At 47.1% G+C, this 25882-nt stretch overlaps 2 protein-coding genes, 1 long non-coding RNA gene and 1 pseudogene across 8 annotated transcripts in view; 1 reads left to right on the forward strand and 3 right to left on the reverse strand.

Annotated features, from left to right (window-relative positions):
• Positions 1-6176, reverse strand: part of Mapre3 (microtubule-associated protein, RP/EB family, member 3) — a 44684-nt gene extending 38508 nt beyond the window's left edge. For 3 of the 4 annotated variants that reach the window (XR_015621730.1, XR_015621729.1, XM_087552522.1), the window contains exon 1: positions 6009-6176. The gene's annotated coding sequence lies outside the window, so the exon portion shown is untranslated. 4 annotated transcript variants of the gene reach the window in all.
• LOC108351187 (uncharacterized) lies at positions 5395-22495 on the forward strand. Of its 3 annotated transcripts, none has more exons than XR_015622239.1 (2): positions 5395-5541; positions 22310-22495. It is a non-coding gene; the product is annotated as an uncharacterized LOC108351187 (long non-coding RNA). The 3 variants fall into 3 exon arrangements; XR_015622241.1 differs by having other exon boundaries at positions 5395-5537; XR_015622240.1 differs by lacking the exon at positions 5395-5541 and adding an exon at positions 6014-6367.
• Positions 17618-17972, reverse strand: LOC148005117 (large ribosomal subunit protein eL37-like; annotated as a pseudogene).
• The window catches only part of Dpysl5 (dihydropyrimidinase-like 5), an 84572-nt gene continuing 81147 nt past the window's right edge, over positions 22458-25882 (reverse strand). Inside the window, 1 exon segment of the mRNA NM_023023.1 lies at positions 22458-25570. Within this exon segment, the coding sequence (NP_075412.1) occupies positions 25485-25570 (86 nt within the window). The 3' untranslated portion in view covers positions 22458-25484.

Genomic DNA, 25882 nt, shown 5'->3' on the forward strand with positions numbered 1-25882 from the left:
ACATATCCCAGATTTTAATAGAGTGGCATCCTTGACATACTATTTCATAGCTTGCTTTTTTCCCAATGGTCATGTAAGAACTTCTGATGTTAGTGTGTGTGTGTGTGTGTGTGTGTGTGTGTGCGTGCATGAATGTGTGTGACTGTATGTGTGAAAATGTGAGTGTGTGAGTGTGTGCAAGTGTATAGGTATGTGTGAATGTGTGTAAATATGTAGTGTGTGTATATGTATGTAAGTGTGTGTGTGTGTGTGTGTGAATGTGTGTGTATGACTATGTGTGTGTTTGAGACAGGGGCTTGAGGTACGGCCCAGGCTGGCCTTGCTCTTGGATCTTCCTGCTTCAGTCCATTGAGGGCTAGAATTATAGACACATGTCACTATGCCTGGATTCAGTAATATTAGACAAATGTTTTTAATACCTATGTAGTATTTTATTTCTATGAACTTGACCAGTCCTCCATGTCATACACTTCTGGTTGTTTTACTTAATTTTTGAGGGTGGGGAAGATTTAGACAATTGTAGTAGGGCTCACAATGTAGCCCTGGCTAGCCTGTACAGACCAGTACAGAGATGAGGACGGCCTTGAACTCACAGATATCTGCCTCCCAAGTGCTGGGATTAAACATGCCCAGCACTTCTGGCTGCCAATAATTCAAATATTTTTATATTATTAATACTGGTGTATTAATAAAAATCTATGTAGTTTTAAATACATCTTTAACCAAAGATTCTGAATAGTTTGAAAAAGGCAATTTGTGGTCTAAGGACACGTGTCCTTTTAAGGCCTGGGGTGTGTGTATATGTGTATGTATATATATGTGTATATAGGTGTATGTGTATGTATATATGTGTGTATAGGTGTATGTGTATGTATATATATGTGTGTATAGGTGTATGTGTATGTATATATATATGTGTGTATGTGTATGTGTATGTATATATGTGTGTGTATAGGTGTATGTGTATGTATATGTGTGTATAGGTGTATGTGTATGTATATGTGTGTGTAGTCTAAAGTACTGGGCAGGTTTGGAGTTGTGCTTCTTGTTCAGCTATCTTATGCATAGCATGTAAATGGTATGTATTTCCTACACATTAGGAAATAGTTTCATGAAAACCATCCTGTGTGGAGTCAAAACACTGCAGATGGGCCAAGTCCTTTTTTTTTTTTTCGGAGCTGGGGACCGAACCCAGGGCCTTGCACTTGCTAGGCAAGCGCTCTACCACTGAGCTAAATCCCCAACCCCAGGCCAAGTCCTTCTTTACATGAGGGAAAGGGAGCATCCAGAACTTAGAACACTGATGTTAAGGCGTTGGAAAACAACATCTAGGCAGTTCAGCAAAGTTGGTAGGGCATGGTCTAGTGCGATCAGGATCTAGTGCGTGGCAAGAACTGGCCAGTCAGCTGCACACAGGAAAAACCCACTCTTGGCCGCAGGATGCCTCACCAACCCTGGACAGCTACCATGCAGATTTGTACTCTCAGCCAAAGAAAGCCTGGGCGATCGACTGTAAATTAGTCGTTGTAATCCACGCTCCATCTGGGTAAGGACCCAAAGCTCATGCTCAACTGATAAGTATGTCATCTTTCTTTAATCAACAGGACACCTGGCTAAACAGGACATGGCTAACTGATGACAAAATTAGAGATTCAACATCACTTGGTGAATTCTTATCATACCATGGTAGTCATTTCTTTCTAGGTTTACTTAGTTTGTATGCTTGACTGTTTTGCCTGCATGCATATGCACTGCCTGAGTTCCTACAGGTGGCTGTGAGCCAACATGTGGGTGCTGGTAATTGAACCCAGGCCCCAGAACAAGTGCCCCTAACCTTTGGGCTTTCTTCTTATTAGTCATTTCTGCCAGAAGCTGTTAATATTGAGTAATAGGACCTGATGGTGGGTACAGCTATCGTCACCGAGTGTGTCCATACTTCATCCATCCATCCATGACCTCTGCATCCCACAAGTACAGAGGCTGACCTGAATAAGGTCATGGTCCAAGGTGCACCTCACAGTAGAGGAAGTGAGCGAGGCCATGAGAGATAACTAATACGCCAGCTCTTAGCAGCTTTTCTATTTCAAATTAAGATCATCCCTCAGACTAGCCTCCCCAGCAGAAGGACCGAGCACCCCCACATTAACCAAAGCTGGGCTCTGCTCCAGTCAACTGCTCACGCCTGGCCATTCTGTCAGGCAAGCAAGTCAGCTGAATGCGTTGACACAAAGGCCCATTTCATAATACATTCTCTCATTTGGCAGTTGAAATGACACTGACACTCAAGTCTTTACTGGACAAATCTCTGCTTCTGTCAAACACATTAGAAGGCCTGAATTAGTTCATGACAAACTTTGAGACACTATTTTTAAATTAATGGCACCAACAAATGTAAAGAAAGATTGCTACCTACTACCAAGCAGCTACTTTACTTGCATCCTCTAACAACTCCTATGGGACAGCCAGCATCCAAGCTTACAGATGAGAAAACTAACACTTAGCAGTTATATAACCTGCCCAGTGTCACACAGCCAGGAGGTAGGAGGACTGGGATTTGGGCTCAGACAAACCTGTTTTGAGAGGCCAGATCAACTTAGTTTCCAAGGGATGGAGAGGAGAAATCCCTGTGGCTACCAGGACCTATGCAATGCTACATTTGAGGGCTGGGAGGTAGCCCTGAAGCTGTCCCTCAGGGTTGTTTCTACTCAGCCTCAACTCTGCTCCCTCTCCTTTGCTTTCCAGAATAAAGCAGCCTTGCAGCTAAGCTGAGAAGACGTCGGCACTCAGCTTGGCACTTGCTTTGTTAGTTGATGTGTAGTTTTAGAAAGAAGACCTCCCAAAGTAGGAACGTGTGAGGAAAAATTGTTATTTTTAAGGTGGCAAGAATAAATATTTAATTAGACACTTTGACATTACATTTTGCCTGGCCTTGCAACATCTCAGACAATAAAAAAAGCCTTTGTCTACAAGGCTAATTACAGACTACTAAATTATTTTTATTACAGCCCTTTATACTATTAAGTGTGACAAACATAGCATGGTGGCGGTGTAGAATAGCACTAGTCTGGAAATGTGAGTTCTAATCCTGACTCAGATACTAATAACCACTAACAGTCATCTGCATGGTGTACACAGTTGACAGTGCTCTCACATACCTTCTACATTAGTTAAGTCACCTTGGGGCAAATCACTTAACTCTTAGTGTCTCGTGTCAAAACCTAGAAATGAGAACATTAGGACATTTTCTGTCCTGTCCAGTCCCAACCTGTGTCTAAGGTCCTAACGAACGTTTCTATAAATGAACCAGAGCTCATGCATTTTGGCCCAAATATTCAGATCTTCTACTCAGTTTCTGAAAAAAGAAATGGTGCTTGCTTAAGTTTGGGGCTAATTCATAAGATGCTTGCTTCCAGATGTTTGCTGGATTTCTGGAGTGTGTCCTATTATGGCTCTGAGTTGGACTCCCATGTGGGAACTGTTTTGTTCATTAACAAGCATGCCTAAGCCTAGCTAATCACCTAAACCCACAAGGAGCAAGAGCTCGGAGAAAGGTGTCAGAGATCCCCACCTTGACAGTGCATGGGCTGTTAGGGGGAGCAGCCCTGGCATCTTCACAGAAATGGGAACAGCATTCTAACTTGAAGACACACAAATATCTCCCCTTGGAGGCTTGCTACTTCCTGCTTCTGATGTAGTTCGGAATACACACACACACACACACACACACACACACACACACACACACACTTACTTCACCTAAAAGCTGTGGATAAATTACAGGTTTGTCTCAAGATCAAGGAAACGCAGTCCTATAAAACCATAACATGTCACTCAGCTCTAGGTCTGACTTGTGCAAATCATACCTCTCTCCCTGATCTTAACAATTACCTACAATAGCAGCTGGCTAGGTGCACAAGAGAAGTCTCCGTCTTGCTTCTTAAGAGGACCGGTTTATAAAGCATTCAGTCATTAGCTCATAAAACACTGGTATGGATTTCAAAGACAAATTAACCCACATAGAAGCCAGTCTGATGCTCTGAAAGGGCACTATCCCACAGCAAGCTGCAAACGGAACATTGCACCTCACACTTGCCTGGTCTCTCTCTAGCCTTGACACATTTCCTTGCTCAATTCACCACCCTCCACCCCAGTAATAACACTGATTCCCAAAATACACTCGGCCCAAGAAGAGCAGCTCTCCAGCACAGCTGTCTCCTTCTGCCCTCCTCGGGTATTTGGGCGAGCTATGTGACACAGAGAGGACCAGAAGAAGGAATGTTAACTCCCAGGCCCCGGAGCTCCCACTGCACCACAGGCAGGCGCATCCCGCCAAACCCCAGACTGGCATTCCAAACAGAACAAACTCTACTGTTGGATGGAGGCTGTCATCTTCCTGAACTTCATCTCTATGTTTAAAACTAGGGCGACAGCCGTCTTTGCTACTGTAAACTAATCTGATGGGCATGGGGGCAGGGAGTGGCCCGGAGGAGGCTGCCAATAGGCCATGAGTGAGCAAAGTCTAAGTAAGAGCTTTGCCCCCAATCACTGTTTGCAACCTTAGAAACTCCTAATGAGTGGGTAGTTCCCAGTGAGTTTTAGGAGTGGACCATGCCCTCCTTTGTAGCCTGGAGCTAAACAAATAAACAAAAAATCCCAAACAAACCCAAAGCCTCTTATTCATCGGAACTGCCTTGAAATCTATGAGAGGAAAAAAAAAAAAAAAAAAGGAATCACTGGAAGCTGGCATTGAGGTACACACAGTAGTTAGGAGCCCTCGAGTTCAGGCATGTCTGTGAAGAACTTTCTGGTTATGAGCACAGACTAACTTCAGCCGAGTTTCTTGCTGGGAAAAAGAAAATAGCACGGGACTCTATTTCGACACTAGGTACTGTAAGCTTGTAGGTGGCTAACACAACCCTGGGAATCGCCCCCACCTTGCAACAGCCCCCACCGAGGCTCAGAGCTGTGGGAAGTAGGGATACAGGCCTCAGAGCCATGAGGGACTCTCAACTGCCCCTCCTCTCCACTCTGCTTAGACTGTCAAAACCCACTATTTGCATGGTTGGTTTCTCCATCAAATTTACAGGTATCGGAAATCAAGTCCTGCCAAAGCCCCTCGTACATTCGGTAAGTACTTGCTGCAAATATTACAGGTCTGTCTTCAAACCTCGCATATACCAAGGTTATAATGCGACTCTTTAAAGCGAAGACATTTAAAGAGTCCGGAAAGACGCTTATTCACACACTCACACACACACAACGTACCGGAAGCACAAGAACTTAAGCTCCCAAATCAACCATGTCCCCCTCCCTCCACTCCTTTCTCATCCCTGCACAGTGTGGCCAGGGCAGTGGTTCAGCACACAAGAAGGCCACCACGCACGAGCTCAGTGCACCAATAGTATAGCTGATCACAACGTAGCTTGACCCTTCTCAGCAAAATCTGTTCCTAAAGCCGTGCCGGCTCTCTGCAGCTACTTAGAACTATCCAGGCCTGCTTTCCTACGCCAATTCTGGCACGAGCGGTTCAGGAGCAGGTGGGTAAGTGTCCTGGGGTCCCAAGGTTTGGACAGATACAATGTCCCCCTCCCCCAAGTCTCCACCTGGCTGTCTCCCTTGTCACTCTCTGGTTTATCACTTGGGAAAACTAGAAGCCGGGAGATGTCAGGCCCCGGAGTAAAGAGAAGGGACAAGGGACAAGGACAGACCGGAGGGAGTTTGAGGGAAAATACAAGGCCATGGGTAGAGGAGCGACAGCGCCACATCTAGAGGGGAAGAACCTCGAGGTGGGTCCGCAGGGAAGGAGAGAGGGAGGAGGACGGGGCAGGAGTGGTTGAGGAGGCCTGGCCCCGGAGGCCACCGAGGACAGTAGACCGGCGGAACGGGACACCGGTGGGGGTGGGGACGGGGGCCGGCGGGGATGGGGAGCCCGGTTCCCCTCCCCCAGCCCGGCCCGGGCCTCCCGCTGACTCAGCCCCACGGCGACCGTGGCCTCAGCCCGGACTCACAGTGCGCGAGGCGGCTCCGGCTGAGGCGGCAGGGGAGGGGATGGGAGGCGGGGGCGCTGCGGCAGAGGCTGCGGCTCCGGCCGGCGGCTCCGGGGCGGAGGGTCCTAGCAGAGGCCGCCGCGGTCTCCGGCTTCAACGCACCGAGACTGCGGGGGACGAGAGCACTGCGCAGGCGCGATGCGGCCACGGCTGTCAGGCCGAGCGGGGCGGGGCCAGGGCACCCGCCGTCTCCACAGCAACCAGGCGGCGAGAGGAGGACAACCGCTACCTCTACACCTCGTCCTAGCAACGGCGGCGCGAGGTGCGGGAGCCGAGAACAATCCCTCTAGATCGCCATAGCAACGAGAAGAAACTGACTGGTAAACGTACCGCGGTATGGAGGGAACGCTCTTACCTTGTCACCATGGCAACTGGGAACAGCCCCTTCCTTTTGCCTTAGCAACAGGGTAACAATTCCTCCACCCGGAGTAGTACAAGAAGGAACAAATCTTTACTTCTAATTCCATAGTAGTAGAGGAATGAAGGGGTCTTTCTTCTCTTTCGCTGGCATCGGAGGATTGATGCGGGGTTTGATGATCTTTCTTGCTTTATGACTTTCAGTTGCAGTCTGTTCCTCCAAATCTTCATGTAGTTTTCTCAACCTCTCAGTAAAACACCCATTAGTCTCCTACGAGGAAGCCTGCGCCTTTACCTCTTAAGTCGAGCTAAGAGAATGGCATTTATACACGTGTTCGAGGGTTTTGTTTGTGTGTCGTTAAGATAGGTTCTCCCAGCCTAGTGAATTTATATAGACTTACACCTGTAATTCCAGAACTTGAGAGATGGAAGCAGGGGGATTGCTGAAAGTTCAAGGGCATCCTGGGCTACGGAGTGGAGTACTCTCTTAACACCAAAACAAAAGCAAAAGACAGGGGCGCTTTTCTGTAGTCTGGTGACCTTGAGTTCATTGTCTTCGGTCAGCTATCCCCTTGAGTATTTACCAACTGGAGTCCCTCTCCAATGCAGTTGCCAGTAGCTCTTGTCCCTTCCTCTGGCCCACTAGCTGGTGTAGATTCTATTAGTCACAACTAGGTCCTTCTTTGACGTGCCCACTCATGTTACCAAATTCCTTGTTTCAACTCTGCTTTGGTGGGTCTTCTCAGGTTGGGTACCTCCTCTTCCTCTCAATGCCTGCAGTCCTTGGCCCACTGGTCTCTCTGGGATTTTGTATGCCTAACACCATTGAGAGCTCATTGGCTTGGTTCTCTTTGTGCAGTCTTCTGTTTGTCCCTCGCTAAGCCCAGACTCTCATGAATGTCTTGGGATCACCTTGGAACCAGTCTTGTTCCTTTGTTACACACGTGTTACACACATGTTACAGTAGCGCCCTTTGTTTACATTTGCACTTCTGTCTCTGCACTCAGACCTTGTGTGGGCAGGAATTCTGCCTTAATTCATCAGCCTCCCTGGCATCTAGGACAGAATGTGACACATACGAGAGTTCCACTAAATGTTTATGTGATTGACTCAAGGGAAGACTAAGGTCTTCATTCTTCCTTACTTTCTTGTACTTAGCTGCTTTAGTCTCTGAGACCAGACCTTCCTCGTTGTCTATGAACCTATTTGTCGTTAGCTACTCTTTTAGCTGGCCCACACCTGTAGTTTTAATTTTTTCAAACCTTATTTTTTAATGATGGTTCTTAAACGCTTTAACCTCCCTTATAACCGACCACCCACCAGAGATAGTGGAAAAGAAAGGATACAGGGGAAGTAGACCTGTTTAGAAAGAGTCTTTGGAACAACTCCCATCTGTGTTGTTTGTCTGGAAATCAACAGTTAACAGATTAGCAGGCAGTGGCAACTTGATGCAGTCACAAACATTTCATGGCTACATCAGCAGTCCTGTTTGGTAGAGTCAAGTTAGCAACAGTGGTGACATGACTTAGCAGAGACAGCCAGACCTCAGCTTTGGCTTGAGTCAGCAGGAGGGACCAACAGGAACATCAGAAGTTCTTGGCTGTGCCTCTCTCAGGGAGGCGAAGATCAAGGAAGATGTGAGACCCACCAGCATTGTACGGGAAGCCTGGCTCAGCCTCCTCACCTCAGCCTCATCGAGTTCTATTTATACCCTCCAAACATCACGTGTCCTCCACGTGCCTTGTCTCAGCACGTGCATCCAATCAGCCGGAGTCCGAGGAGTCCCGACAAATGCAGCTCAACTATATAATGTACGGCAAACTAATACATGTGTGTTGTTAGCAAAGAATCCTTCATCACGTGACCTTTCACGTGATGCTTGCTTTAGCAGAATGTCCTCTCTCCTGTGTCTGCTTCAGTGGAAAGTTCCTTCACGAATCTGCCTTAGTCTTTCACCTGTGTCCTTTTTAGGAAAACACTTCTTCACCTGTTCACCCCAGCAAAACACCATCCAACACAACGAACTCTCCAGAGAACCCTCAAGTTTCCACTTCACACCCCCTCGCCCTTTTGATCTTAATGGTAAGGCTCTCATCATCAACTAACCAAGACTTTGGCATTTTCTGGCTCCTGAAACCTCACTCTTGCAGCCCTCCCTTCCACACTGAAGTGTATGTTCATACTGGCTGACGACATCCTGCATCCCCTCCTTGACTCTGTCTACTCTTTTTAATGAGCAAACATCAGCTTATTTTGATTGCACCCCTTTGATGAACAACGCTGGATTCTGCTAGACACATTGACATGCCAGAGGTGATATTTTTTCCTTGAGTGACTTAAAATTCAGCCTTTCTCCTCCAAGTCTTCCTGTCTGGTTACTATGAATTCCATTCCAGAACCATCCAAGGCCTACTGATGTCAAAGCACCTGAACTGGGTCCATTTTCTCAGGCAAAAGAGGAGACAAATTAGAGAGTAAGGAAAAACAAACAAAGAAAACCCCCAAAACAAAACGAACAAACAAACAAACAAACCCGGCATGCAGTGTGAACCAGTTCCCTCCTCTCCCATCTAAAGCAACCGTCAAGGAAAAAGTTCTGTTTGACAAATGATACCCAAGAAAAAGTGTTAGAAAGGCAGATACCTGTTTATGTTTGCTCCCTGGTCACAGAGCCAGGAAACGTGAACGGTTCCTGACTGCACCTTCAAGGTGTTTGGACGCTGTGAAAACGGGTGGGGTTTCAGACCCGGTTTCCTTCCCTTTCCCTTTGTGAAGTTCTAGCTCAGCTCTGTGCGTGCAGGTGTAGACCTGGGTGGTATAGACAAACCCTGAATAATCCTGAGATGAAGGACTATAATTCTTGATTCATCATCTCTCATCACACCCGAGGTGAGAAGGTCACCCTAGAAAACAGTCTACCTCCCCCTCCCAGATTCTCATGTGTTAGCATCTTAAGGGTGTTTTTGTTTTATCTGTATCTACATAATGAATCACTGTAAGTTCTATGGTATAAACAATCATTATGTTATCTTAATTTCTGTCCTAGGAGTTTAGGGTGAGCTCATTTGGATGGTTCTGGTGTCACTGGAGTCAAATGATGGGGCTTACATATCAGGGGCTTCTGGACAACCTCCTGTCTTCATCTGTTGGCTTCAGAACAACTGGGCTATTCACACAGTAGGAGAAGGTTTTAGGGGTAGATGCTCCAATGCAGAGAAAAGCAAAATCCTTTTTATAACCCAGCTTCAAAATTCTATACTTGAGCCATATCTCGTTGGAAAACACACACACACACACACACACACACACACACACAGAGACACACACAGAGATACACACACAGACACACAGAGAGATACACACATAGAGATACACAGACACACATAACACACAGATACACATACACAGAGATACACACACAGAGATACACACAGAGAGATACACACAGAGAGATACACAGACACAGACACACACACACACACACTGGCAAGACGTGGGGCATAGTTCCCATATCTCAATAGGAGAAAGGTCAAAGTCATATAACAGAAGATGTATGGGACTTTTTTATATGTGTGTGTTCATGTGAATCTATGCATATGTGTGCATGTGTGTGGAAGCCTGAGGTCAGTGTCAGTTGTCTTTCTTGTTTCTTTCCCTCTTTCTTCCTTTTTCCTTTTCTCCTTTTTTCTTATTTATTTGAGGCAGGGTTTCACTATGTAGTTCTGACTAGCCTGGGATTCACTATGTGGATCAGTCTGACTTCAAATGTATAGAGATCTGCCTGCCTATGCTCCCCATGTTAGGATTGAAGATTTGAACCAACACATTCAGCCTCTACCTTTTTTTTTTTTTTTTTTTTTGGAGGCAGGATCTCTTACTAACCCCACTGGAGCTCTCTGATTGGCTTTTTCCAATGAACTTCAGGGATCCACCTGTCTCCACTACCCCTAGCACTGGAATTACAGACTCATTCCCCCCTGCCCAGCTTTTACTTGGGTACTGGAGATCAAACCTAATCCCCATGTTGTGTCACAGGTCGTTTATCACCAAAGCGTCTCCCTGGTGTGATAAATATACGTGGGTGGGAACTGTTGCTGAGGCCAATAATTTGGGAGATATAATTTGCCATACTTTGACATTTGTTCTCAAAATACACTCATCTCCTCCCCTATGTCTCATTCCGTCAGCCCGGTGACAGATCTCATCATCTGAATCAGGTACCTATGTGTATGTAGAACCTTTGGTCCTGTATCCTGGGTGCAATTCCTGGGTACCGGTCCACCCATTAGTTGGAAGAACTGTGAAGTCAAGAACCTCGCCCTCTGTCTCTTACACCATCCACATACAGTAGTATCCCAGATGTGGGGTCACTGATACAGATGCTCTCATTTCAAAAAGGGGGGAAAGTGAAGGTGTAGACTGGAATTACTAGTACCTAGTGGCTGAAATCCAGCGATACTGCCACTGCTTGATTTAGAATTCAGCGTTACTCCACTTACTTATATAAATGTAAACATGGATCTCTTCCCAATGGGAAATAATTCTTTCTTTCTTTGTGTGTGTGTGTGTGTGTGTGTGTGTGTGTGTATAGGGGGTGTAGGTATGGTTCATGTTTTTAATATTTCAAAGACAGGGTATTTCGCTGGCCTAGATCTTGACCACCTGGCTGGCTGGCTGACCAGTCAGTTGCAGGGATACGCTTGTCTTTGCCTCTTCAGACTGGGTAATACACGTGAACCATGACGTCTGTTGTTGTCGTTTTTAGACTTATGTTCTGGGTATAGAATTCAGGTCTTTATGCTTCCTAGGCGAGTGCTTTACTGACTGAGCTCTCCTGAGCCCAGATAATTTACCTTAATGCTCAATATATGACAGTATTTATCTACCAGTTTATTTTGAAATAAGGTTTTCAGTAGCCCGATCAAACTATGTAGCTGAAGCTGGCCTTGAACTCTCGATCCTCCTGCCTCTGCCTCCCAAGTGCTGGATTTCAGGTGTAGGCTGCACCCAGATATAGGAGAACCTTCATGTGCTCTCATCAGGCTGTACTTACATTCATGCTTCCGTGCACAGTTTGCTGGCATCCACCTCTAGCTATTGTGCTGTATGCCACTGTAAACACCGACATCTCTCTGAGGCCTTGGTTTACATTATTTGGTGCATATCCTTGGAAGTGGGATTGTTGGAATGCGAGGTAGTTCTGTTTTTATTTGTTGTCTTCTGTTTTTTGATAGTCTGATGTCTGTGAACTGCACTCTCATTGTGACCGGTCTCTGCCTTCGACTCTGAGACTATTTCATATTCTTTTGGCCACTTGTATATCTTTGTGTGGGGCGGGGTAGGGGAGGGACTGTCTCTTAGAATCCCCTTTCCCATTTTTTTTTTTTTTTGGTTCTTTTTTCCGGAGCTGGGGACCGAACCCAGGGCCTTGCGCTTCCTAGGCAAGCGCTCTACCACTGAGCTAAATCCCCAACCCTCCCTTTCCCATTTTTTGAGTTGTGAATTTTTTTCTGTTGTTCAGTAGTAGGGGTGTTTTTGGTAACTGACCTCTTATAGGATGTATAAATCGCAAAGAATTCCTCTTACTCTGGGTTTTCTTTTCACTCTGTTTATATTGTTGATAGTGTTTTTTGTTTTTTTGTTGCAATAGTTAGCTAATTAGCTTTGAGCTCCTGGCTGGTTGCACTCCCAGTCACTCACCAGAGCCCTCTGGATTCTGGAATGAAAGACACACACACACACACACACACACACACACACACACACACACACTTCAATTAAATTTAATTACCAGCTCAAAGGCTGGGCAGTTCTAATCCTCCACCTGGTTAGCATACGTTTGCCTCCAGTGCTCCTGGCTCAACACCTTCTAAATCTATGTTTTATCTTTGCTGCCCTATTACCTTCTGGGCAGCCCCTCTCTAGGGCCGCTTTCTCTTCCCACCTTCATTTTTGGATGAATTTTCTTCTTCAGCATTAAATCTGATCTATCTCCCTCTGAGATGGGGCGATCTTCCTCTCCTTCTTTCTCCCAGTTCCTAGCCCTCCAAAATCCAAAGGTCCCATCTCAGTCTACCTGCCCAGCCATTGTTCATTGGTTCTTTATTGATAGGTCAAAAATCAGTTATGGACAAGGACTCTCAGCATCGGGACACGCAGATTCCTGAATTTGGGGGCAGGATTAATTCAAAGCATTAGACCCAATCCCCAAGAGTTTTTGATGAACAAGTTTTAAGAATCATGTTCATGAAATGAAGTTTGTTCACAGTCTCTCTTGTTGCCTGTTAGTTTGATGCTCTGCCATGATACCTTTGACATTTTTCATTCTACCTTGTCCCATAAATGTAACCTTGAACGCTGGATGCTCCCCAGGGTTTCTAGACCACCATTCTGCCTGTTCTCCTCTCTACACTGTTCCCTGAGTGTCCCCATCTTTTCCTGTAACTTCTGAATCTATGTGCTCCACCCGAGTCACTTCTCCCACCTCCTAGACCTTCAAGACAGTTCAGACATCAAAAGCTCAGTGACCTTAAGCAAAATATATTCTCCCTTCCACCCACCAATACCCATTCCATAGTCCCAATGCTGTTAATGGTGTCAAACGCCTGCTGTGAGCCTACCCACCCCTCTCCCCAACTCCCGGGATGCCTTTCTACTAAAAGCAGTTCTCCTGAAATGTCAGTCACATGTTTGTGGCCGTCTGACCTCTCACCATGACCATCTCTGACCCAGGATATTGGGTCTTCTCACACCTCCTTGCCTTGTTAGACTCCATTTCTGATCCACCCTCAGCATCGCTGCCTTAGGGCTCTTTCTACAAGTTGAAGCCTGTCACACAACACTGGGCTTAGTTCCTTATGGCTTCCCTCACAACCTGGCTTATGGGAAAGTTATATAATTACAGAGGACGAAAGATCTATAGAATGGTCCAGGTTTTTGTTTTGTTCAGAGAGTAAGAACAACAATATCTTTTGTTTATTTGTTTATTCATTTCCACGACGATGACAACAACAACAACAACAGGTACAGAAACCTGGAACTCACTCTGCAGACCAGGCTGACCCTGAACTCAGAGCTCTGCCTGCCTCTGCTTCCTGAGTGCTGGGATTAAAGGCGTGTGCCACCACCGCTATCCATATCTTTTACACTGAAATGACTGGAGGTATGAAGTAGATATAAAACCAAGTGATTTTGAAAATAAGACTTGTCTTAGTGTTTCCAGGGCTGTAAAGAAAAACCATGACCAAGGCAACTCTTATAAAGGACAGCATTTAGTTGGAGGCTGGCTTACAGGGTCTGAGGTTCAGTCTATTATCATTACAGCAGGAAGCATGGCAGTGTCCAGGCAGGCAGGGCCCTAGAGGAGCTGAGATTTCTACATCTTGTCCTGAAGGCAGACAGGAGAGCATTGTCTCCCAGGCAGCTAGGAGGAAGGTCTCTCAAAGCCCACCTCCACAGTGCCCACTTCCTCCAGCAAGGCCACACCTCCTAATATTGCCATGCCCTGAGACAAGCATATTCAAACCACCACAAGACTAAAGAAAAGCTGGCGTTCCAGCTAAAATGCTCTTCATATGATACCGCCCACACCTTCAGAGGTACTTCAATGATGAAGTTTGGGGGCCACTTGCTCAAAGATAAGAGTTTAGGTTCTTACATAAGGTAGACACAAGATTTACCATTTTTATTTATCCACTGCTCTTTTTCTGTCCCCCCATGGCCATGCTCCTCCACATACAGGAAAGCAAGTACTTGGAATTGTACAAGCAGACAGCTGTTTCATGGCTATGGGGTGGTCCTGTCTCAGGTAAACATCCAACCATTGACCAAGACCAGTTTCCATGTTTCCTCCTCTGTGGCTCTGTCACGGGCGTCTTCTAAGTGTGGGAATGTTTGCATTCATACAGAGGCACAGAAGTGTTAATAACTCACCTAAGACTACGTGGCCAGTGGACATCAGCAGTAGGTTCTGGCTGGGTGGTGGTGGTGGTGCATGCTAACTTTAGTCCCAGCACTAGGAGGGCAGAGGCAGGCAGATCTCTGTGAGTTGGAGGCCAGCCAGGGCTGTAGAGAGGAGAAATAACAATAAACAAACAAACAAGAATTCGAACAAGTCGCTTCTGAACTTATGGCCAGCGCCCAGGTCCACACTTCCCCCTAGTCCTGTGCTTGCCCTGCTTTCTGACTACCACCATTTGTCAACGTGTCCCCAACTCACTTCTAGATGCAGGGGCTGTCCTTGGCTCACTTTTGAACTACCTAATGCAGGTTAGGAGATGATATGCAAGCTCTTATTAAATGGATAGTGGAAGAGTCAGCAAGACAGACAGACAGGAATTGCAACATGAATATATGACATCTTTATTAAACGCGAATTTCTGATTTTTCTTTTCTTTTTAGTACAAGTGTGCCACAAACACTATTTGTGACATAGTTATTTTTATGTGAAGTTCAAATTTAAATGGCTGTCCTGTTTTATTTATTTGGAGACAAGCATGAGAGTAAACTTTCTTTTTCTTTTTTTTCGGAGCTGGGGACCAAACCCAGGGCCGTGCGCTTACTAGGCAAGCGCTCTACCACTGAGCTAAATCCCCAACCCCCGAGAGTCAACTTTCTTAAGTGAGTTCCAGGTACGATAAAAATGGCTGTGTTCCCTGGCTACATCGCTTTAAACCCTTCTGGGGGTCCAGGACCAAGCATAGAAACTGGCTGTTTTTGCTTGAGCACCTCTTGTGTTCTGTGTGTGTGGCTTAAGCCAATATAGTCACTGATGAGCTTACAGTGCCATCTGGAGGTCCTTCTGGGTAGTGCTGTGACTGGAGTCCAGCCGACCCAACCTGGAAGAAGGGTCTGGCTAGGGCGGAAATGGATGGGCCAAGGGAAGAGACACCTTTCTGGAAACTGCTGCTTTGGCTAAGGATGAAGGCATGCCAAAGGAGGTTAACACCAAGTGCTTCCCTGTCCCTGAATCCCCTGCTTCCCCAGGTGATCTTTACATTTTCCAAGGCATGAAGTAATAAAGTAAGACTTTCCGCCCCTGTCTTTTCTCTCTTTCTGTGTGATAATCTCATTTGACATATACACTTTTAGATTACATTGAAATAAAATGTATGTGTGTGTGTGTGTGTGTGTGTGTGTGTGTGTGTGTGTGTACGCGTGTGTTTTTGGTGTCATATGTATGGGTCTGATACTTAAAGCTCTTAAAGATGTACATCTATGCTTTTTTTTTCATAAAAATTTGTATCTTTAGCTCTTAGATTTACATTTTTGGCCCATTTTGGCTGAGTTTTGCATACTGTGAGACAAAATCCCAATTCCAATTTCTTTTGCAGGTAGCTGTCTACATGTCTAGGCACTGATTTCTTAAGAAAACTGTTTTTTTCTTCACGGAATCACCTTGAAATTGCTACTGGAGTTGCAGGGTCAGAGTCCGGGCCTTTGCAGCTCTAACAAGCAAGGCTAGGTTTTCATCCTCTACAGGCAGATGACAGTGACAAACAGAGACAGATTTATCCGATGTGTCTGTATCGGAAGAACCAGTAAGGAGGGTCAGCGGTATCCCCAAGCCCATCTTCCGAGTACTGACATGAGGCCTAAATATCGAGGAAGAGGAATGCTTAACTGGGCATTTCGGGCCATGAAGTGGTCCTGCCCCTCCCTGACCCAATGCTGACTGCTGCCGTTGGCTCTCGGTCTGTCCTTCGTCATTGTCAGCATAGTTAATGGGTAATCTCCTTCCAGAAGACAAGTTCCCCTCTGGCTGATGTCAAGGTCTCAGGCCTTTCTTTCCCCAGCATGAGTCTGGTCGGTGGAAATGTCAGCTCCTTAGTGGCCACTGTCCCAGTCTGCTAGCTGCAGAGGACAGGCTGTGTCCTTATCTTCACGCCTGCTGCATGTGTGGTTTGGATAAGGTCTGAGTGTGTTTCTCGAAGGTTGTTGTGTTGGTTGGAGGGGTCGATGTGGAGGGATATTTAAGAGGGAAGGCCTAGCGAGAGAGAGGTAATTAGGTCGCTGGGGACTCCGTCTTTATGACTGGATTCATGATGGTTCCACCAGCTCCTTTAAGATATTTCTTATTTTACTCTTCTGAGTCCTTTGTTGCTCCAAATGAACGTTAACACCAGCTCTCCATCTCTACGGCTAGGATTCTGCTGGGGATCACACAGAATCTATGGGTCATTTGAGGGACAATGACCGCCTTAGTGCTATGAAGGCATCTGATTCATGACCATGGAATTATCTTTTATTTATTTAGATCTTTTAAACATTCCCAACAGTCCCATGGGTTCCCATGGGTTTCAGACCACAGCAGCTGTACTTGTGTGGCTAAATTTATGGTTAAGCACTTCATATTTTTTCATTTTAAAAACGTTTACTTTACGTGTATGTTTGTGTGTGCAGCTGTTTGTATGTGCATATATGTAGGCAACCAGAAGAGGGTGTCAGAGTCCCTCAAACTGCAGTCACATGTAGTTTCAAGCTGCCAGGTGGGGGCTGGGAACTGAATTTGGATCCTCTCGGAGAGAAGTGAGTGCCACTGAGCCATCTCTCCAGCCCTCACGCTCTTCTTTTTGATGCTTCTGTAACTGGAATTGCTTTCCTGATTTCACTCGTGAACTGCACAGGTCTCACTCTACACCAGCAGGAAAGAACCTTGCACACCGCCCTTCACACGGCTATGTGTCTTTACCTTGTATGTAAGTTCCGTGTGTGTGTGCACATGGCTGACAACGTTGGCCTCTCCATCTTAGGCCATCTTGCACATAATAGACAAGAAGATGTGTTCCTTATATCTTAAACACTTAATGTTCACAAGCAGAGTCAGGACAAAGCGTATGCATTGTATGATTCTATGAATTAGCGTTCAAAACCAGACAAGGCTCTTTGCCAGGGAAGTAGCTATCCATGGGGGGTGGGGGACACTGATATGACAGGAGAGTCATGAAGCAGACTTCCCAGGTGCTGTTTCCAGCTGCACGTTCGTTTCATGCAGATTTATTAAGTTGTGTACTTAGATCTCGGAAGTTGTTTGTACACCTTACACCCACACATTTGAGAAAAAGATGTCAAGGAAAAAGGTGAGACCGTACCACCTCATCGAATGCCTAACCCATCAGTTAAACAGTGTGTCAGCCATTCACGGACTCTTTTCAAATTTTCTTTTTCTTTTTTTTTTGAAACCAGAACATTTATTTTATGATCGATTGAAATACTCAAGATGAACTGGATGCTGCAACAGCTGCCCTCCTGGTTTAGGTGTTGTTCCTTCACGGAATCCATGTCTGAATCTTCAGGAGACAATCTTTAGGTGCCTCATCTGACCAGTCCCAGTAGTGTTTCGCCTCTTAGCCTTGGCACTCCAGTTATACTTCCTCTTGCGCTTGGCAGGGTAGCCACATTTGCCACAGGTCGACTTCTGAAGGACAGGCCTTGGAGCCACAGCGGCAGCACAGCGTGTGCGTCTTATTGTGACGCTTTCCAAAGGATGACCTTCCTTTCGTCATCTTGTTTCTACCAGCGAGGCTAAAGAGTCGAATTTTCTTTTAGCCACAGTGCCCACTTCCTTTTGCAAGCACCTTTCCTTGAGTTTTAAAAGGGTCCTTTCCTCTACCCACCACAAGATATTTCCTGGAGGGGCTTAGTTTACACCCATGTCTAACAGAAAGTCTATACATTTGACAATCAAAGAATTGAGATGTGACAGGGATTACGCTGCCACCTGCTGTGTTACTTCGGTCTGCATTTCGAGCCTCAGTCTGATGTACACATATGGCCCTCTGTTTCCTGTAGCATCACAGTGGTCAAGCAGGACCTGGTGCAACATGGTGCCTGATCTTGGTGGCAGAGGGTTGACAGGTGAAGCCATGGGGAAGAACATGGAAGACTCCTTGGGGTCCTGCCTCTGAGTGATCCTGGGATGCTATGGTCAATCCCTGTTTGTGATACTTTTCATCCAGAATGTCTTGCCACACAGAATTGCATAAACTTAGCTCTGCCGTCCTCCTTTTTAAAACTCCCTTATACAATATTCTAAAGCAATGACCTCCTTCCGTCACTAAGCTCCACACAGATTTATCAAGCTGTGTGCTTAGATCTCTCTTCGTCTCATTGATGTTGACATTTTGGGTTGAAGAATCCCTAGTTGCGGTGGCTGCCCCGAGTGCACCCCGAGAAGATGGCTTGGCAGCATCCTGGAGCGCTATCCACTAGATTCCAGTAGTGCTAGTCTGCTGCGCTGTGACAACCAAAAGAATGTCCAAATATTTCCTACTCTTGACTCCGAGAGGACAAAACTGCCCCTGGCTGAGAGCCACTCGGCTCCATGAGCAATTTCAGACCTCCAGTCTAGAAGGGAGCCCCACTTGGCTCGCATCAAGTTAAACCATTATAATCTCCAATGACCACGATGACAGATGAACGAGCGGTGTCTGAGGAACAGAGTGGAGGGCAGCATTCTTTTATGGCCTCTGGGACCAATTCCCAGGAGCTTCACAACCACAGTGCAGACAGAGGGAGAAATTACAAAGCATCCTGTGGAAAGACACTACTTGGGCCACATCACGGATGTTTACTCCTGGAGACCTGGGTGTTGAACATCAGCAGCCCCCACGTAGCAACTCCTCCTAAGATGTCTACAGTGGGCCTGAAGTTCCTCTTCTGGGCCTCCAGGAATTCTGATGATCACCACCACCGCCATGGGAGCAGACCTGTAAGGCGTTGGTTGTTACTGGAGTGTCTGGACATGGGGCTCAAGACACTCAAACCCCCGTCCTTTCCCAGTAGTCTCAGTTTTCTTAGGCATGAAGAGGTCAAGCCTTTCCCAAAAGTCTGTTAGTGATGTTAACTCCTCAGGTGCCTTGAAATGTGGCATGGTGGGGCTGAGGCGGGGGCGGGGGGACTTCAGGGTTCTCAATCTTGCCTAATTCAGGCCAGTTTACAATGAAGACTTCCAGCAACACAGAGGCACTGGTTAGATGACGTCACCAAAGCTTGAAGAGCAGTGGGCAAAGTTTCCAGTTGGGTGACCTTGGCTTTACAGGGAGTTACCCCCAGAGGGCCTTGGAGAGCTTGCATTCCTATAACCATGTTGTGGGTCCATTGAGAAACGACATACAGAAATCCCATCTCAAAAGAACGGGTTTTCCTCTTAATAAAAAAAGAAAAGTGGAAAATTTGCATATCAAGGAAATTTCCAATGCATTCGTGTGATTCACCAGAAAATGGTGCTCATCCGGGATTCAGATATCACTGTAAGGCAAGACATGGAGAGGAGCAAGGCGGTTCTAAAGCAAACTTCCACAGGGTGGTAAGCGCGATGTGCTGCTTGTTGGCAATGCTTTGTGAAAGCTGCCTAGTAAAATCCTGTCTCAGAATAAAATAAAATAATAAAATAAAATGACTAGGATGCTAGTGTCTACCCTTCCCAGTATCATGGTTTCTTCTTCATACCTAGGGCTCCTATGAGCCCCTTTCACAGGTCCTAATGTCACTTGTGCCCGCATGTGAGTCAACCTGTAATTCCAAGAAGTCAAGGCTGATGACTGCATAGCTGCTTATTCTCTGTCTGATCCTAATTTTCTTTTCTTTTCTTTTCTTTTCTTTCTTTTTTTTTTTTTTCGGAGCTGGGGACCGAACCCAGGGCCTTGTGCTTGTTAGGCAAGCACTCTACCACTGAGCTAAATCCCCAACCCCTGATCCTAATTTTCAAGTCCAAAACTGTGGCTCTTTTCCCACAGCACGTATATTAAGGTATCCAGGGTCTTATCAAGTAAGAACCTGTAAACCGCCTCGGGCCATGCAGACAGTCCATCGCACAGGGCAGTGCCTTTCTCTTTTTTGAGGCAGGGTCTTACTCTGTAGCCCTGCATGCTTTGCCTCCTGAGTGCCGGGACTGAAGGTTGTGTCTTCTCTCTCCCCACCAGTACTTCATGTATTTAGTATAGATTGGTCAAAATCTACTGTGCCCTCCAGATTTTCTCCCTTATCTAGAATTTCCTCATTAGGGTTCTATCTCCGAGGGTTAAGAAATCACCACAAGGTATCCCACAGCATTAACAATACAGTCACTCTGAGACAGGGTCTATGTATATGTGACCCAGACTGACCTCACACTCAGGATACCCCTGCCTCAGCCTTCCAAATACTGTGACTAGAGCTTGTACTTCACTCATTTTGGTGGAGTTTAATCAGGTGAGTTTAATCTCCTAACATTCAAGGGTTTTTGAGGTCTAGTTGACATACTCGATGGTGGGGTTCTAGAAAGCAAGTGAGCAAGCAAAGGCCCTTCAAAGACCCCCGAGGTCCTGGGATGACTAATCCCAGTACTTAGGAGCCAGAGGCATGCAAATCTCTGAGTTCAAGGCCAGCCTGGTCTACAGAGCCAAGCTTAGGCAGTAAGGGAAACCATTAAAAACAGAAATCTGATGAAGATGTAATTGAACCAGGAGGCCACGTTCCAACTGCAGCGAGCAGCAGACCTTGGCAGCTTTGGCCCCGTGGTTCTGGCTCTAGAGTAAAGAGATCACCATCTGTGATTAAGGAAAGTTGCTGAAGCCAACTGTATGGCCAGGGTGTCTGGGCCTGCATGGAGGCCCAGAGAGGCCATTATATGAAGCTGTGAAGGTGAACCCCGGATTGCCTTGGAGACCCCAAGATGTTAGAGATGCCAGGGCTGTGGGATACCTGCTGAGGAAAGCAGCTAACAGGGAGTGGAGCCAACCTAAGAGAAAGAGGGGCGTTGCAGTCAAGAAGCTGAAAGGATTTGGAGATCTGAAGAGTATTTTGACACCAGACATGGAGAGGTTCAGAGTTTGCCCAGCTGCTTTTCAGTCTTGCTTTGGTCCAGTGTTTCCTCACTCTGCTCCCTTCCTATGTTTTGAATGGTAATGCATATCTTGGAATAATATGTTGGGGAACTCTGTGATCTATGTTTTCAATTTTGATTTTATAGGCAGATTACAGTTAAGAGACTTTGTGAATCTCAGAAAAGACTTTGAACCTTTGTCGATTGTTGAGACTGTGATAGACTATGTGGACGCCTGAAGTTGGACTAATTACATTTTGCATTATGTTATGGCTGTAGGCTTATTGGGGCCAGGGAGTGGAGAGTGGTTTGAATAGGTTTGGCCCTCATAGACTCACGGTTTTGAATGCTTGGAAATAGGGAGTGGCGCTATTGGAAGGTGACCTTGTTGGAGGAGGTGTGGCCTTGTTAGAAGAAGTGTGTCAGTGCAGTTGTAAAAATAAGAGAAGTGTGTCACTGAGGAGGTGGTGCTTTGAGGTCTTAAATGCTCAAGCTAAGCTCAGTGTGAAATACAGCCAGCTTCCTCTTCCCTGCACGCAGATTAAGATGTAGAATTCCAGTTGGAGAGATGGCTCAGAGGTTGAGAGCAGAGACTGCGCTTCCAGAGGTCCTGAGTTTAATTCCCAGTAACCACATGGTGGCTCACTACCTCTGGCGTGCAGACAGAACACTGTGTATGTAATAAATAAATACATCAAAAAAAACAAAACAAAACAAAACAAAACAAACAAACAAAAAAAAAACCCTCAGATCCTTCTCCAGCACCATGTCTGCCTGGACGCTGCCATGCTTCTGACCACGATATTGGACTGAACCCCCAAACCTGTTAGCCAGCCCTGAATTAAATGTTTGCCTTTATAGACTTGCCTTGGTCATGGTGTCTCTTCACAGCAATGAAACCCTAAGACAGAGGGGTCTAGATCCTTCTTTTTTTGTTTCTAATGCCTCCTCTGGTTTTTCCTATTTCAGATAACACGTCTACTCTCCCAAGAAATCTGGCTGAAAATTTTCTTTTCCACTGTCAGAAATCCTGGGCTTTCGGGAGAGGGATGACCCTTAACACAAATGTTTATTTTTAAACTTTTTATTTTTGTATCTCCAGACCTTGCCCAGACCTCCCAGTAAGCTGCCACTGGATCAGAGGGATGGATCAACGCCATTCTCCTAGCAACGGAAGCGTCACATAATTGCTGCCAGGGAAGCTTTCTGCCAGGCTACCTCTTCTTGAAAAAACACAACAGAAGCGGAGTGAGAAGTAGCTACAGTTTAATACAAACCTGCACCAGAACACAACGTGTTGGGCTGTTTTGTTTTGCCTCAAACGGTGGCCAAAGCACAGGGCCATGTGTCGTCTCAGGATTGATACAACCTTAGCACCATGACATTTACAGAGAGGGGGGAGGGTCACTTGGGTGCTGGGGTGCTGGCAGCTCCATTCTGACCCCAGACTGTGCCTGCCACCTCAGCAGCTGGAGGGGGTTTGGCTTCCTTGTGGTTCTGTGGTTTCTGGGTCAATATAAGAGATGCCCTCATCACGGCATTGGCTTGACAAGCGACCTACTGTGGACTCCTAGCACTACACACACACGCGCACACACACACACGCACACACAGTAGCACAATTTTCTGGTAAGTTAACCCCACAAACCTAAGAGCAGCTAAGGCGAGAACAACAGTGTTTATTCAGCAAGTACAAGGCCAGTTTGAGAGCTGCATTCGGTGCAACCAGAGACCGCTTTCGCTCCAGCCAGCAGCCACTGGACCTGTGGCTGGAGCTCTGCATGGGGCAGGGAGTGGACACTGGGGGGATGATGGTTTGTTTGGCTCTTTAAGCCTCCTATCTAGAAGCTCCTGGGTGAGCACAGTCTATGTAAGGGTGGCCTTGGGACTGTAGAAGGGCGGGGTGGATGAAGTAGAAGGCCCACAGTGGCCCCTTGAACATGTACTCTCCTACCATTTCAGGTCATACACTTCTCAGGCGGAGGCACTCAGAGAGGGTAAAGCGCTCCTGGCCCATGCCAGGTGGCCTGCCTAGCTGGCTCTACCACCCTTTGGATCTTTGGCATCTGCCCAAGGCCCATGACCCAGCAAGGGCAGAAACAGACAAAGATGACGTACAGCTAGGAGTGGTAGCTTACGTGTATAATTCCAGTATTTGGGGAAACAAAGGCAGGCATTCTGTGAGTTCAAGGCCAGGCTACCTAGGCAAGGCTTTGTCTCAAGAAGAAGAAAAAGAAGGAGGAAGAGGAGAATGAGAAGAGAGTGGGAGAGAAGGAGAGGGATAGAAACTGAACCAGGGGTCAATGTCACTGCTTATGTTACCTGTGAAGGGTCATCACCCTCCAGGGTCATTACCTGGGGCTACCTCAGTCTCTGGGTTATTTGTCCCTTCAGCTCCTAAGTGAGGACACTGGGCGCAACTAAAACTGCACACAAGTTCCCAACACTTTTCTAGTCCAGGCTCAAACCAAGAGACTACAGAAGCCAGTTCACGACAAAGATAAAATTGACTTGTGCAAAGCAAGGCAGAACGTGCCCCAGGAAGAAAGTATTCTATCTGGTGGGCCTGACATCAATCCACAACTGTTTCCCATAGCTAGGTTAGACAGTCAAGGCCATAAGAGCAGTCACAGACACTTCTGGGGCCTAAACTCTTGGGGCCTCAGTTTTTAATCTGTGATATGTGGGAGAGTGGTAAGCCCCACCCTACCTCGGAAGCTCCTCAGAGTTTACCTGTCAAGCCTACTCTGTGACAGCTGACACAGGCAAGTGCTTTGATGTACTCGAAGCGGGACAAAAACGTGCAGGGGTGACTGACAAACTCTCTGGGGCCTCTGGGAAGTTTGTGGAGCTCAAACAAAAGTGAAATCATTTGCCAAAGGGGCAGGGGTGAGGCTTATCAAAGGCAGACAGCTGAGCCACTTCCCAGACTGTGTAGCCACCTCTGAGAGCCTCCGAAGAGCTTCTGAGACAGGGCAGGGCCAACCAGTAGTCAACAAGAGAGTAGTGCTGAGTGCAGGATCCCACAGCACTTGTGCAGAGGGGTGGATTCTACAGCTAGGCCTTGTGGGTTGAAGCCCCTTCCCTGGCGGTTGGCTAGCCAACTCTCTCCTACTCTCCCTTTCTCAGCAGTTATGAGGCCTCTTACTAGTCTCACAGGAGGAGCAGCTAGGCCTTGCCCAGCAGAGGCAAGTTAAAGGAAACTATGTTGGGGTATGAGGGTGTGGGTATGGAGTCAATCCTGGGAGTAGTAACCAGGAGCAGAGATGCTGCCTTAAGGTTTCTAGGGTCAGCATCCAGGATCGTTTGAATGTAGGGATGTAGAAGGGGGTGGTAGGAGGTGTGGGATCGGGGAGACATGGTACAGGGCTTCTGGAAGCAAAAGGGTTGGGGGGAAGGGGCCGGGGGGCCAGCCTGCCCCTGCCTCTGCCCTGTACTGTCTGGTTGGTGGCGAGTGCAGCATCTCCTACAAACCGAATCTATTCCCGATTCTATGCTATGCTAGTGACACAAAGCACCGTCATTTTCCACAGGGTGCACAAACAAGTCAAACCAAACCACTGCGTAAACCAAACGTGCAAAACAAAACCATTTACACGCGCCTGGCACCAGCCGCATATGCCCACCCAGCTACCCTTCTGGGACTCCCAGAGGGTGTGGGCAGGGAATGAAAGAGGCTAGCAAAGGACACAGGGTGTCCCAAGCACAGCCACATCCAGGGCGTCCTGACTGTACCCTTGTGGGTATAGCTGGGGTGAATCAGGAGAGATGGGACACCTTGGGCATGACTGGGGAGTTGACACCTGTCTGACTTGGGAAAATGTCACCATGGGGTCTAGGGGGTGAAGAGGGAAGGCCTATACTTATAAAACATTTGCTAAAGTGCTCTGGACACCTGTCTGGTTGGGCAGCAGGGCAGAGCACTAAAGTCTGGGCCTTCCCAGAGCCAGCACAGGAGGTCACGGTGAGAGGAGGGGTAGGGCCAGGTGCTATGCATTGGGTGCTGTGCATAGTGTGGGCTTCTGGGGCCCAGAGAAACCCCAGGGCCAAGGAAGGAAGGGGCAGGGCAGGAGGGACAGCTCAAAGTGCCTTGTTAGGGGTGGATCAAAGCCCCGTGAATCATGTTCAGACAAGGGGAGGGCTCCCTGGTTCCTGGAGCCCTTACTGGTGTGCACTGCCCAGGCCAACCTCTCCCACCCACTGCAGCTGTGGCCGGAAAGTGTGCAGGCAGGTGGTGGTGGAGCAGCCTCACTTGTTGGGGGGCCTGGTCAGAGCCTTTACCAAATACCGCTCGACCTGCCTCCAGGGGGCGCAAGGATCCGAGCTGAGGCCCGCTTTGGAACATGGTCATCAATCTGAGAACCTGTAGGAAGGAAGCAGGGAGGGGTCAATCAGGGCGATGCTTCCTGGACTAACAGGTCCCAGACACCAGGGGCCCAGGGGCTGAGTTAAACCTCTGTGGCTATGCTCTTTCTCCTCTCTCACCATTCCCTTAATGTGCATGTGGAGGCCAGAGAATGCTGTCTGCCTATTTTAAGGCAGGCCTGGTGCTATGTACGTACATGTGCCCAAGGAGGTGATGGATTTCCCTGCAGCTGCTGGATGGTAGGCTGTGAGTGCTGGGAAACTGGGAACTGAACTCAGATCCTCTGAATGAGCAGTACATGCTCTTAAC

Source organism: Rattus norvegicus, chromosome 6 (assembly GCF_021556685.1).
Source record: "Rattus norvegicus strain SHRSP/BbbUtx chromosome 6, alternate assembly SHRSP_T2T, whole genome shotgun sequence".
Lineage (NCBI taxonomy): Eukaryota > Metazoa > Chordata > Mammalia > Rodentia > Muridae > Rattus > Rattus norvegicus.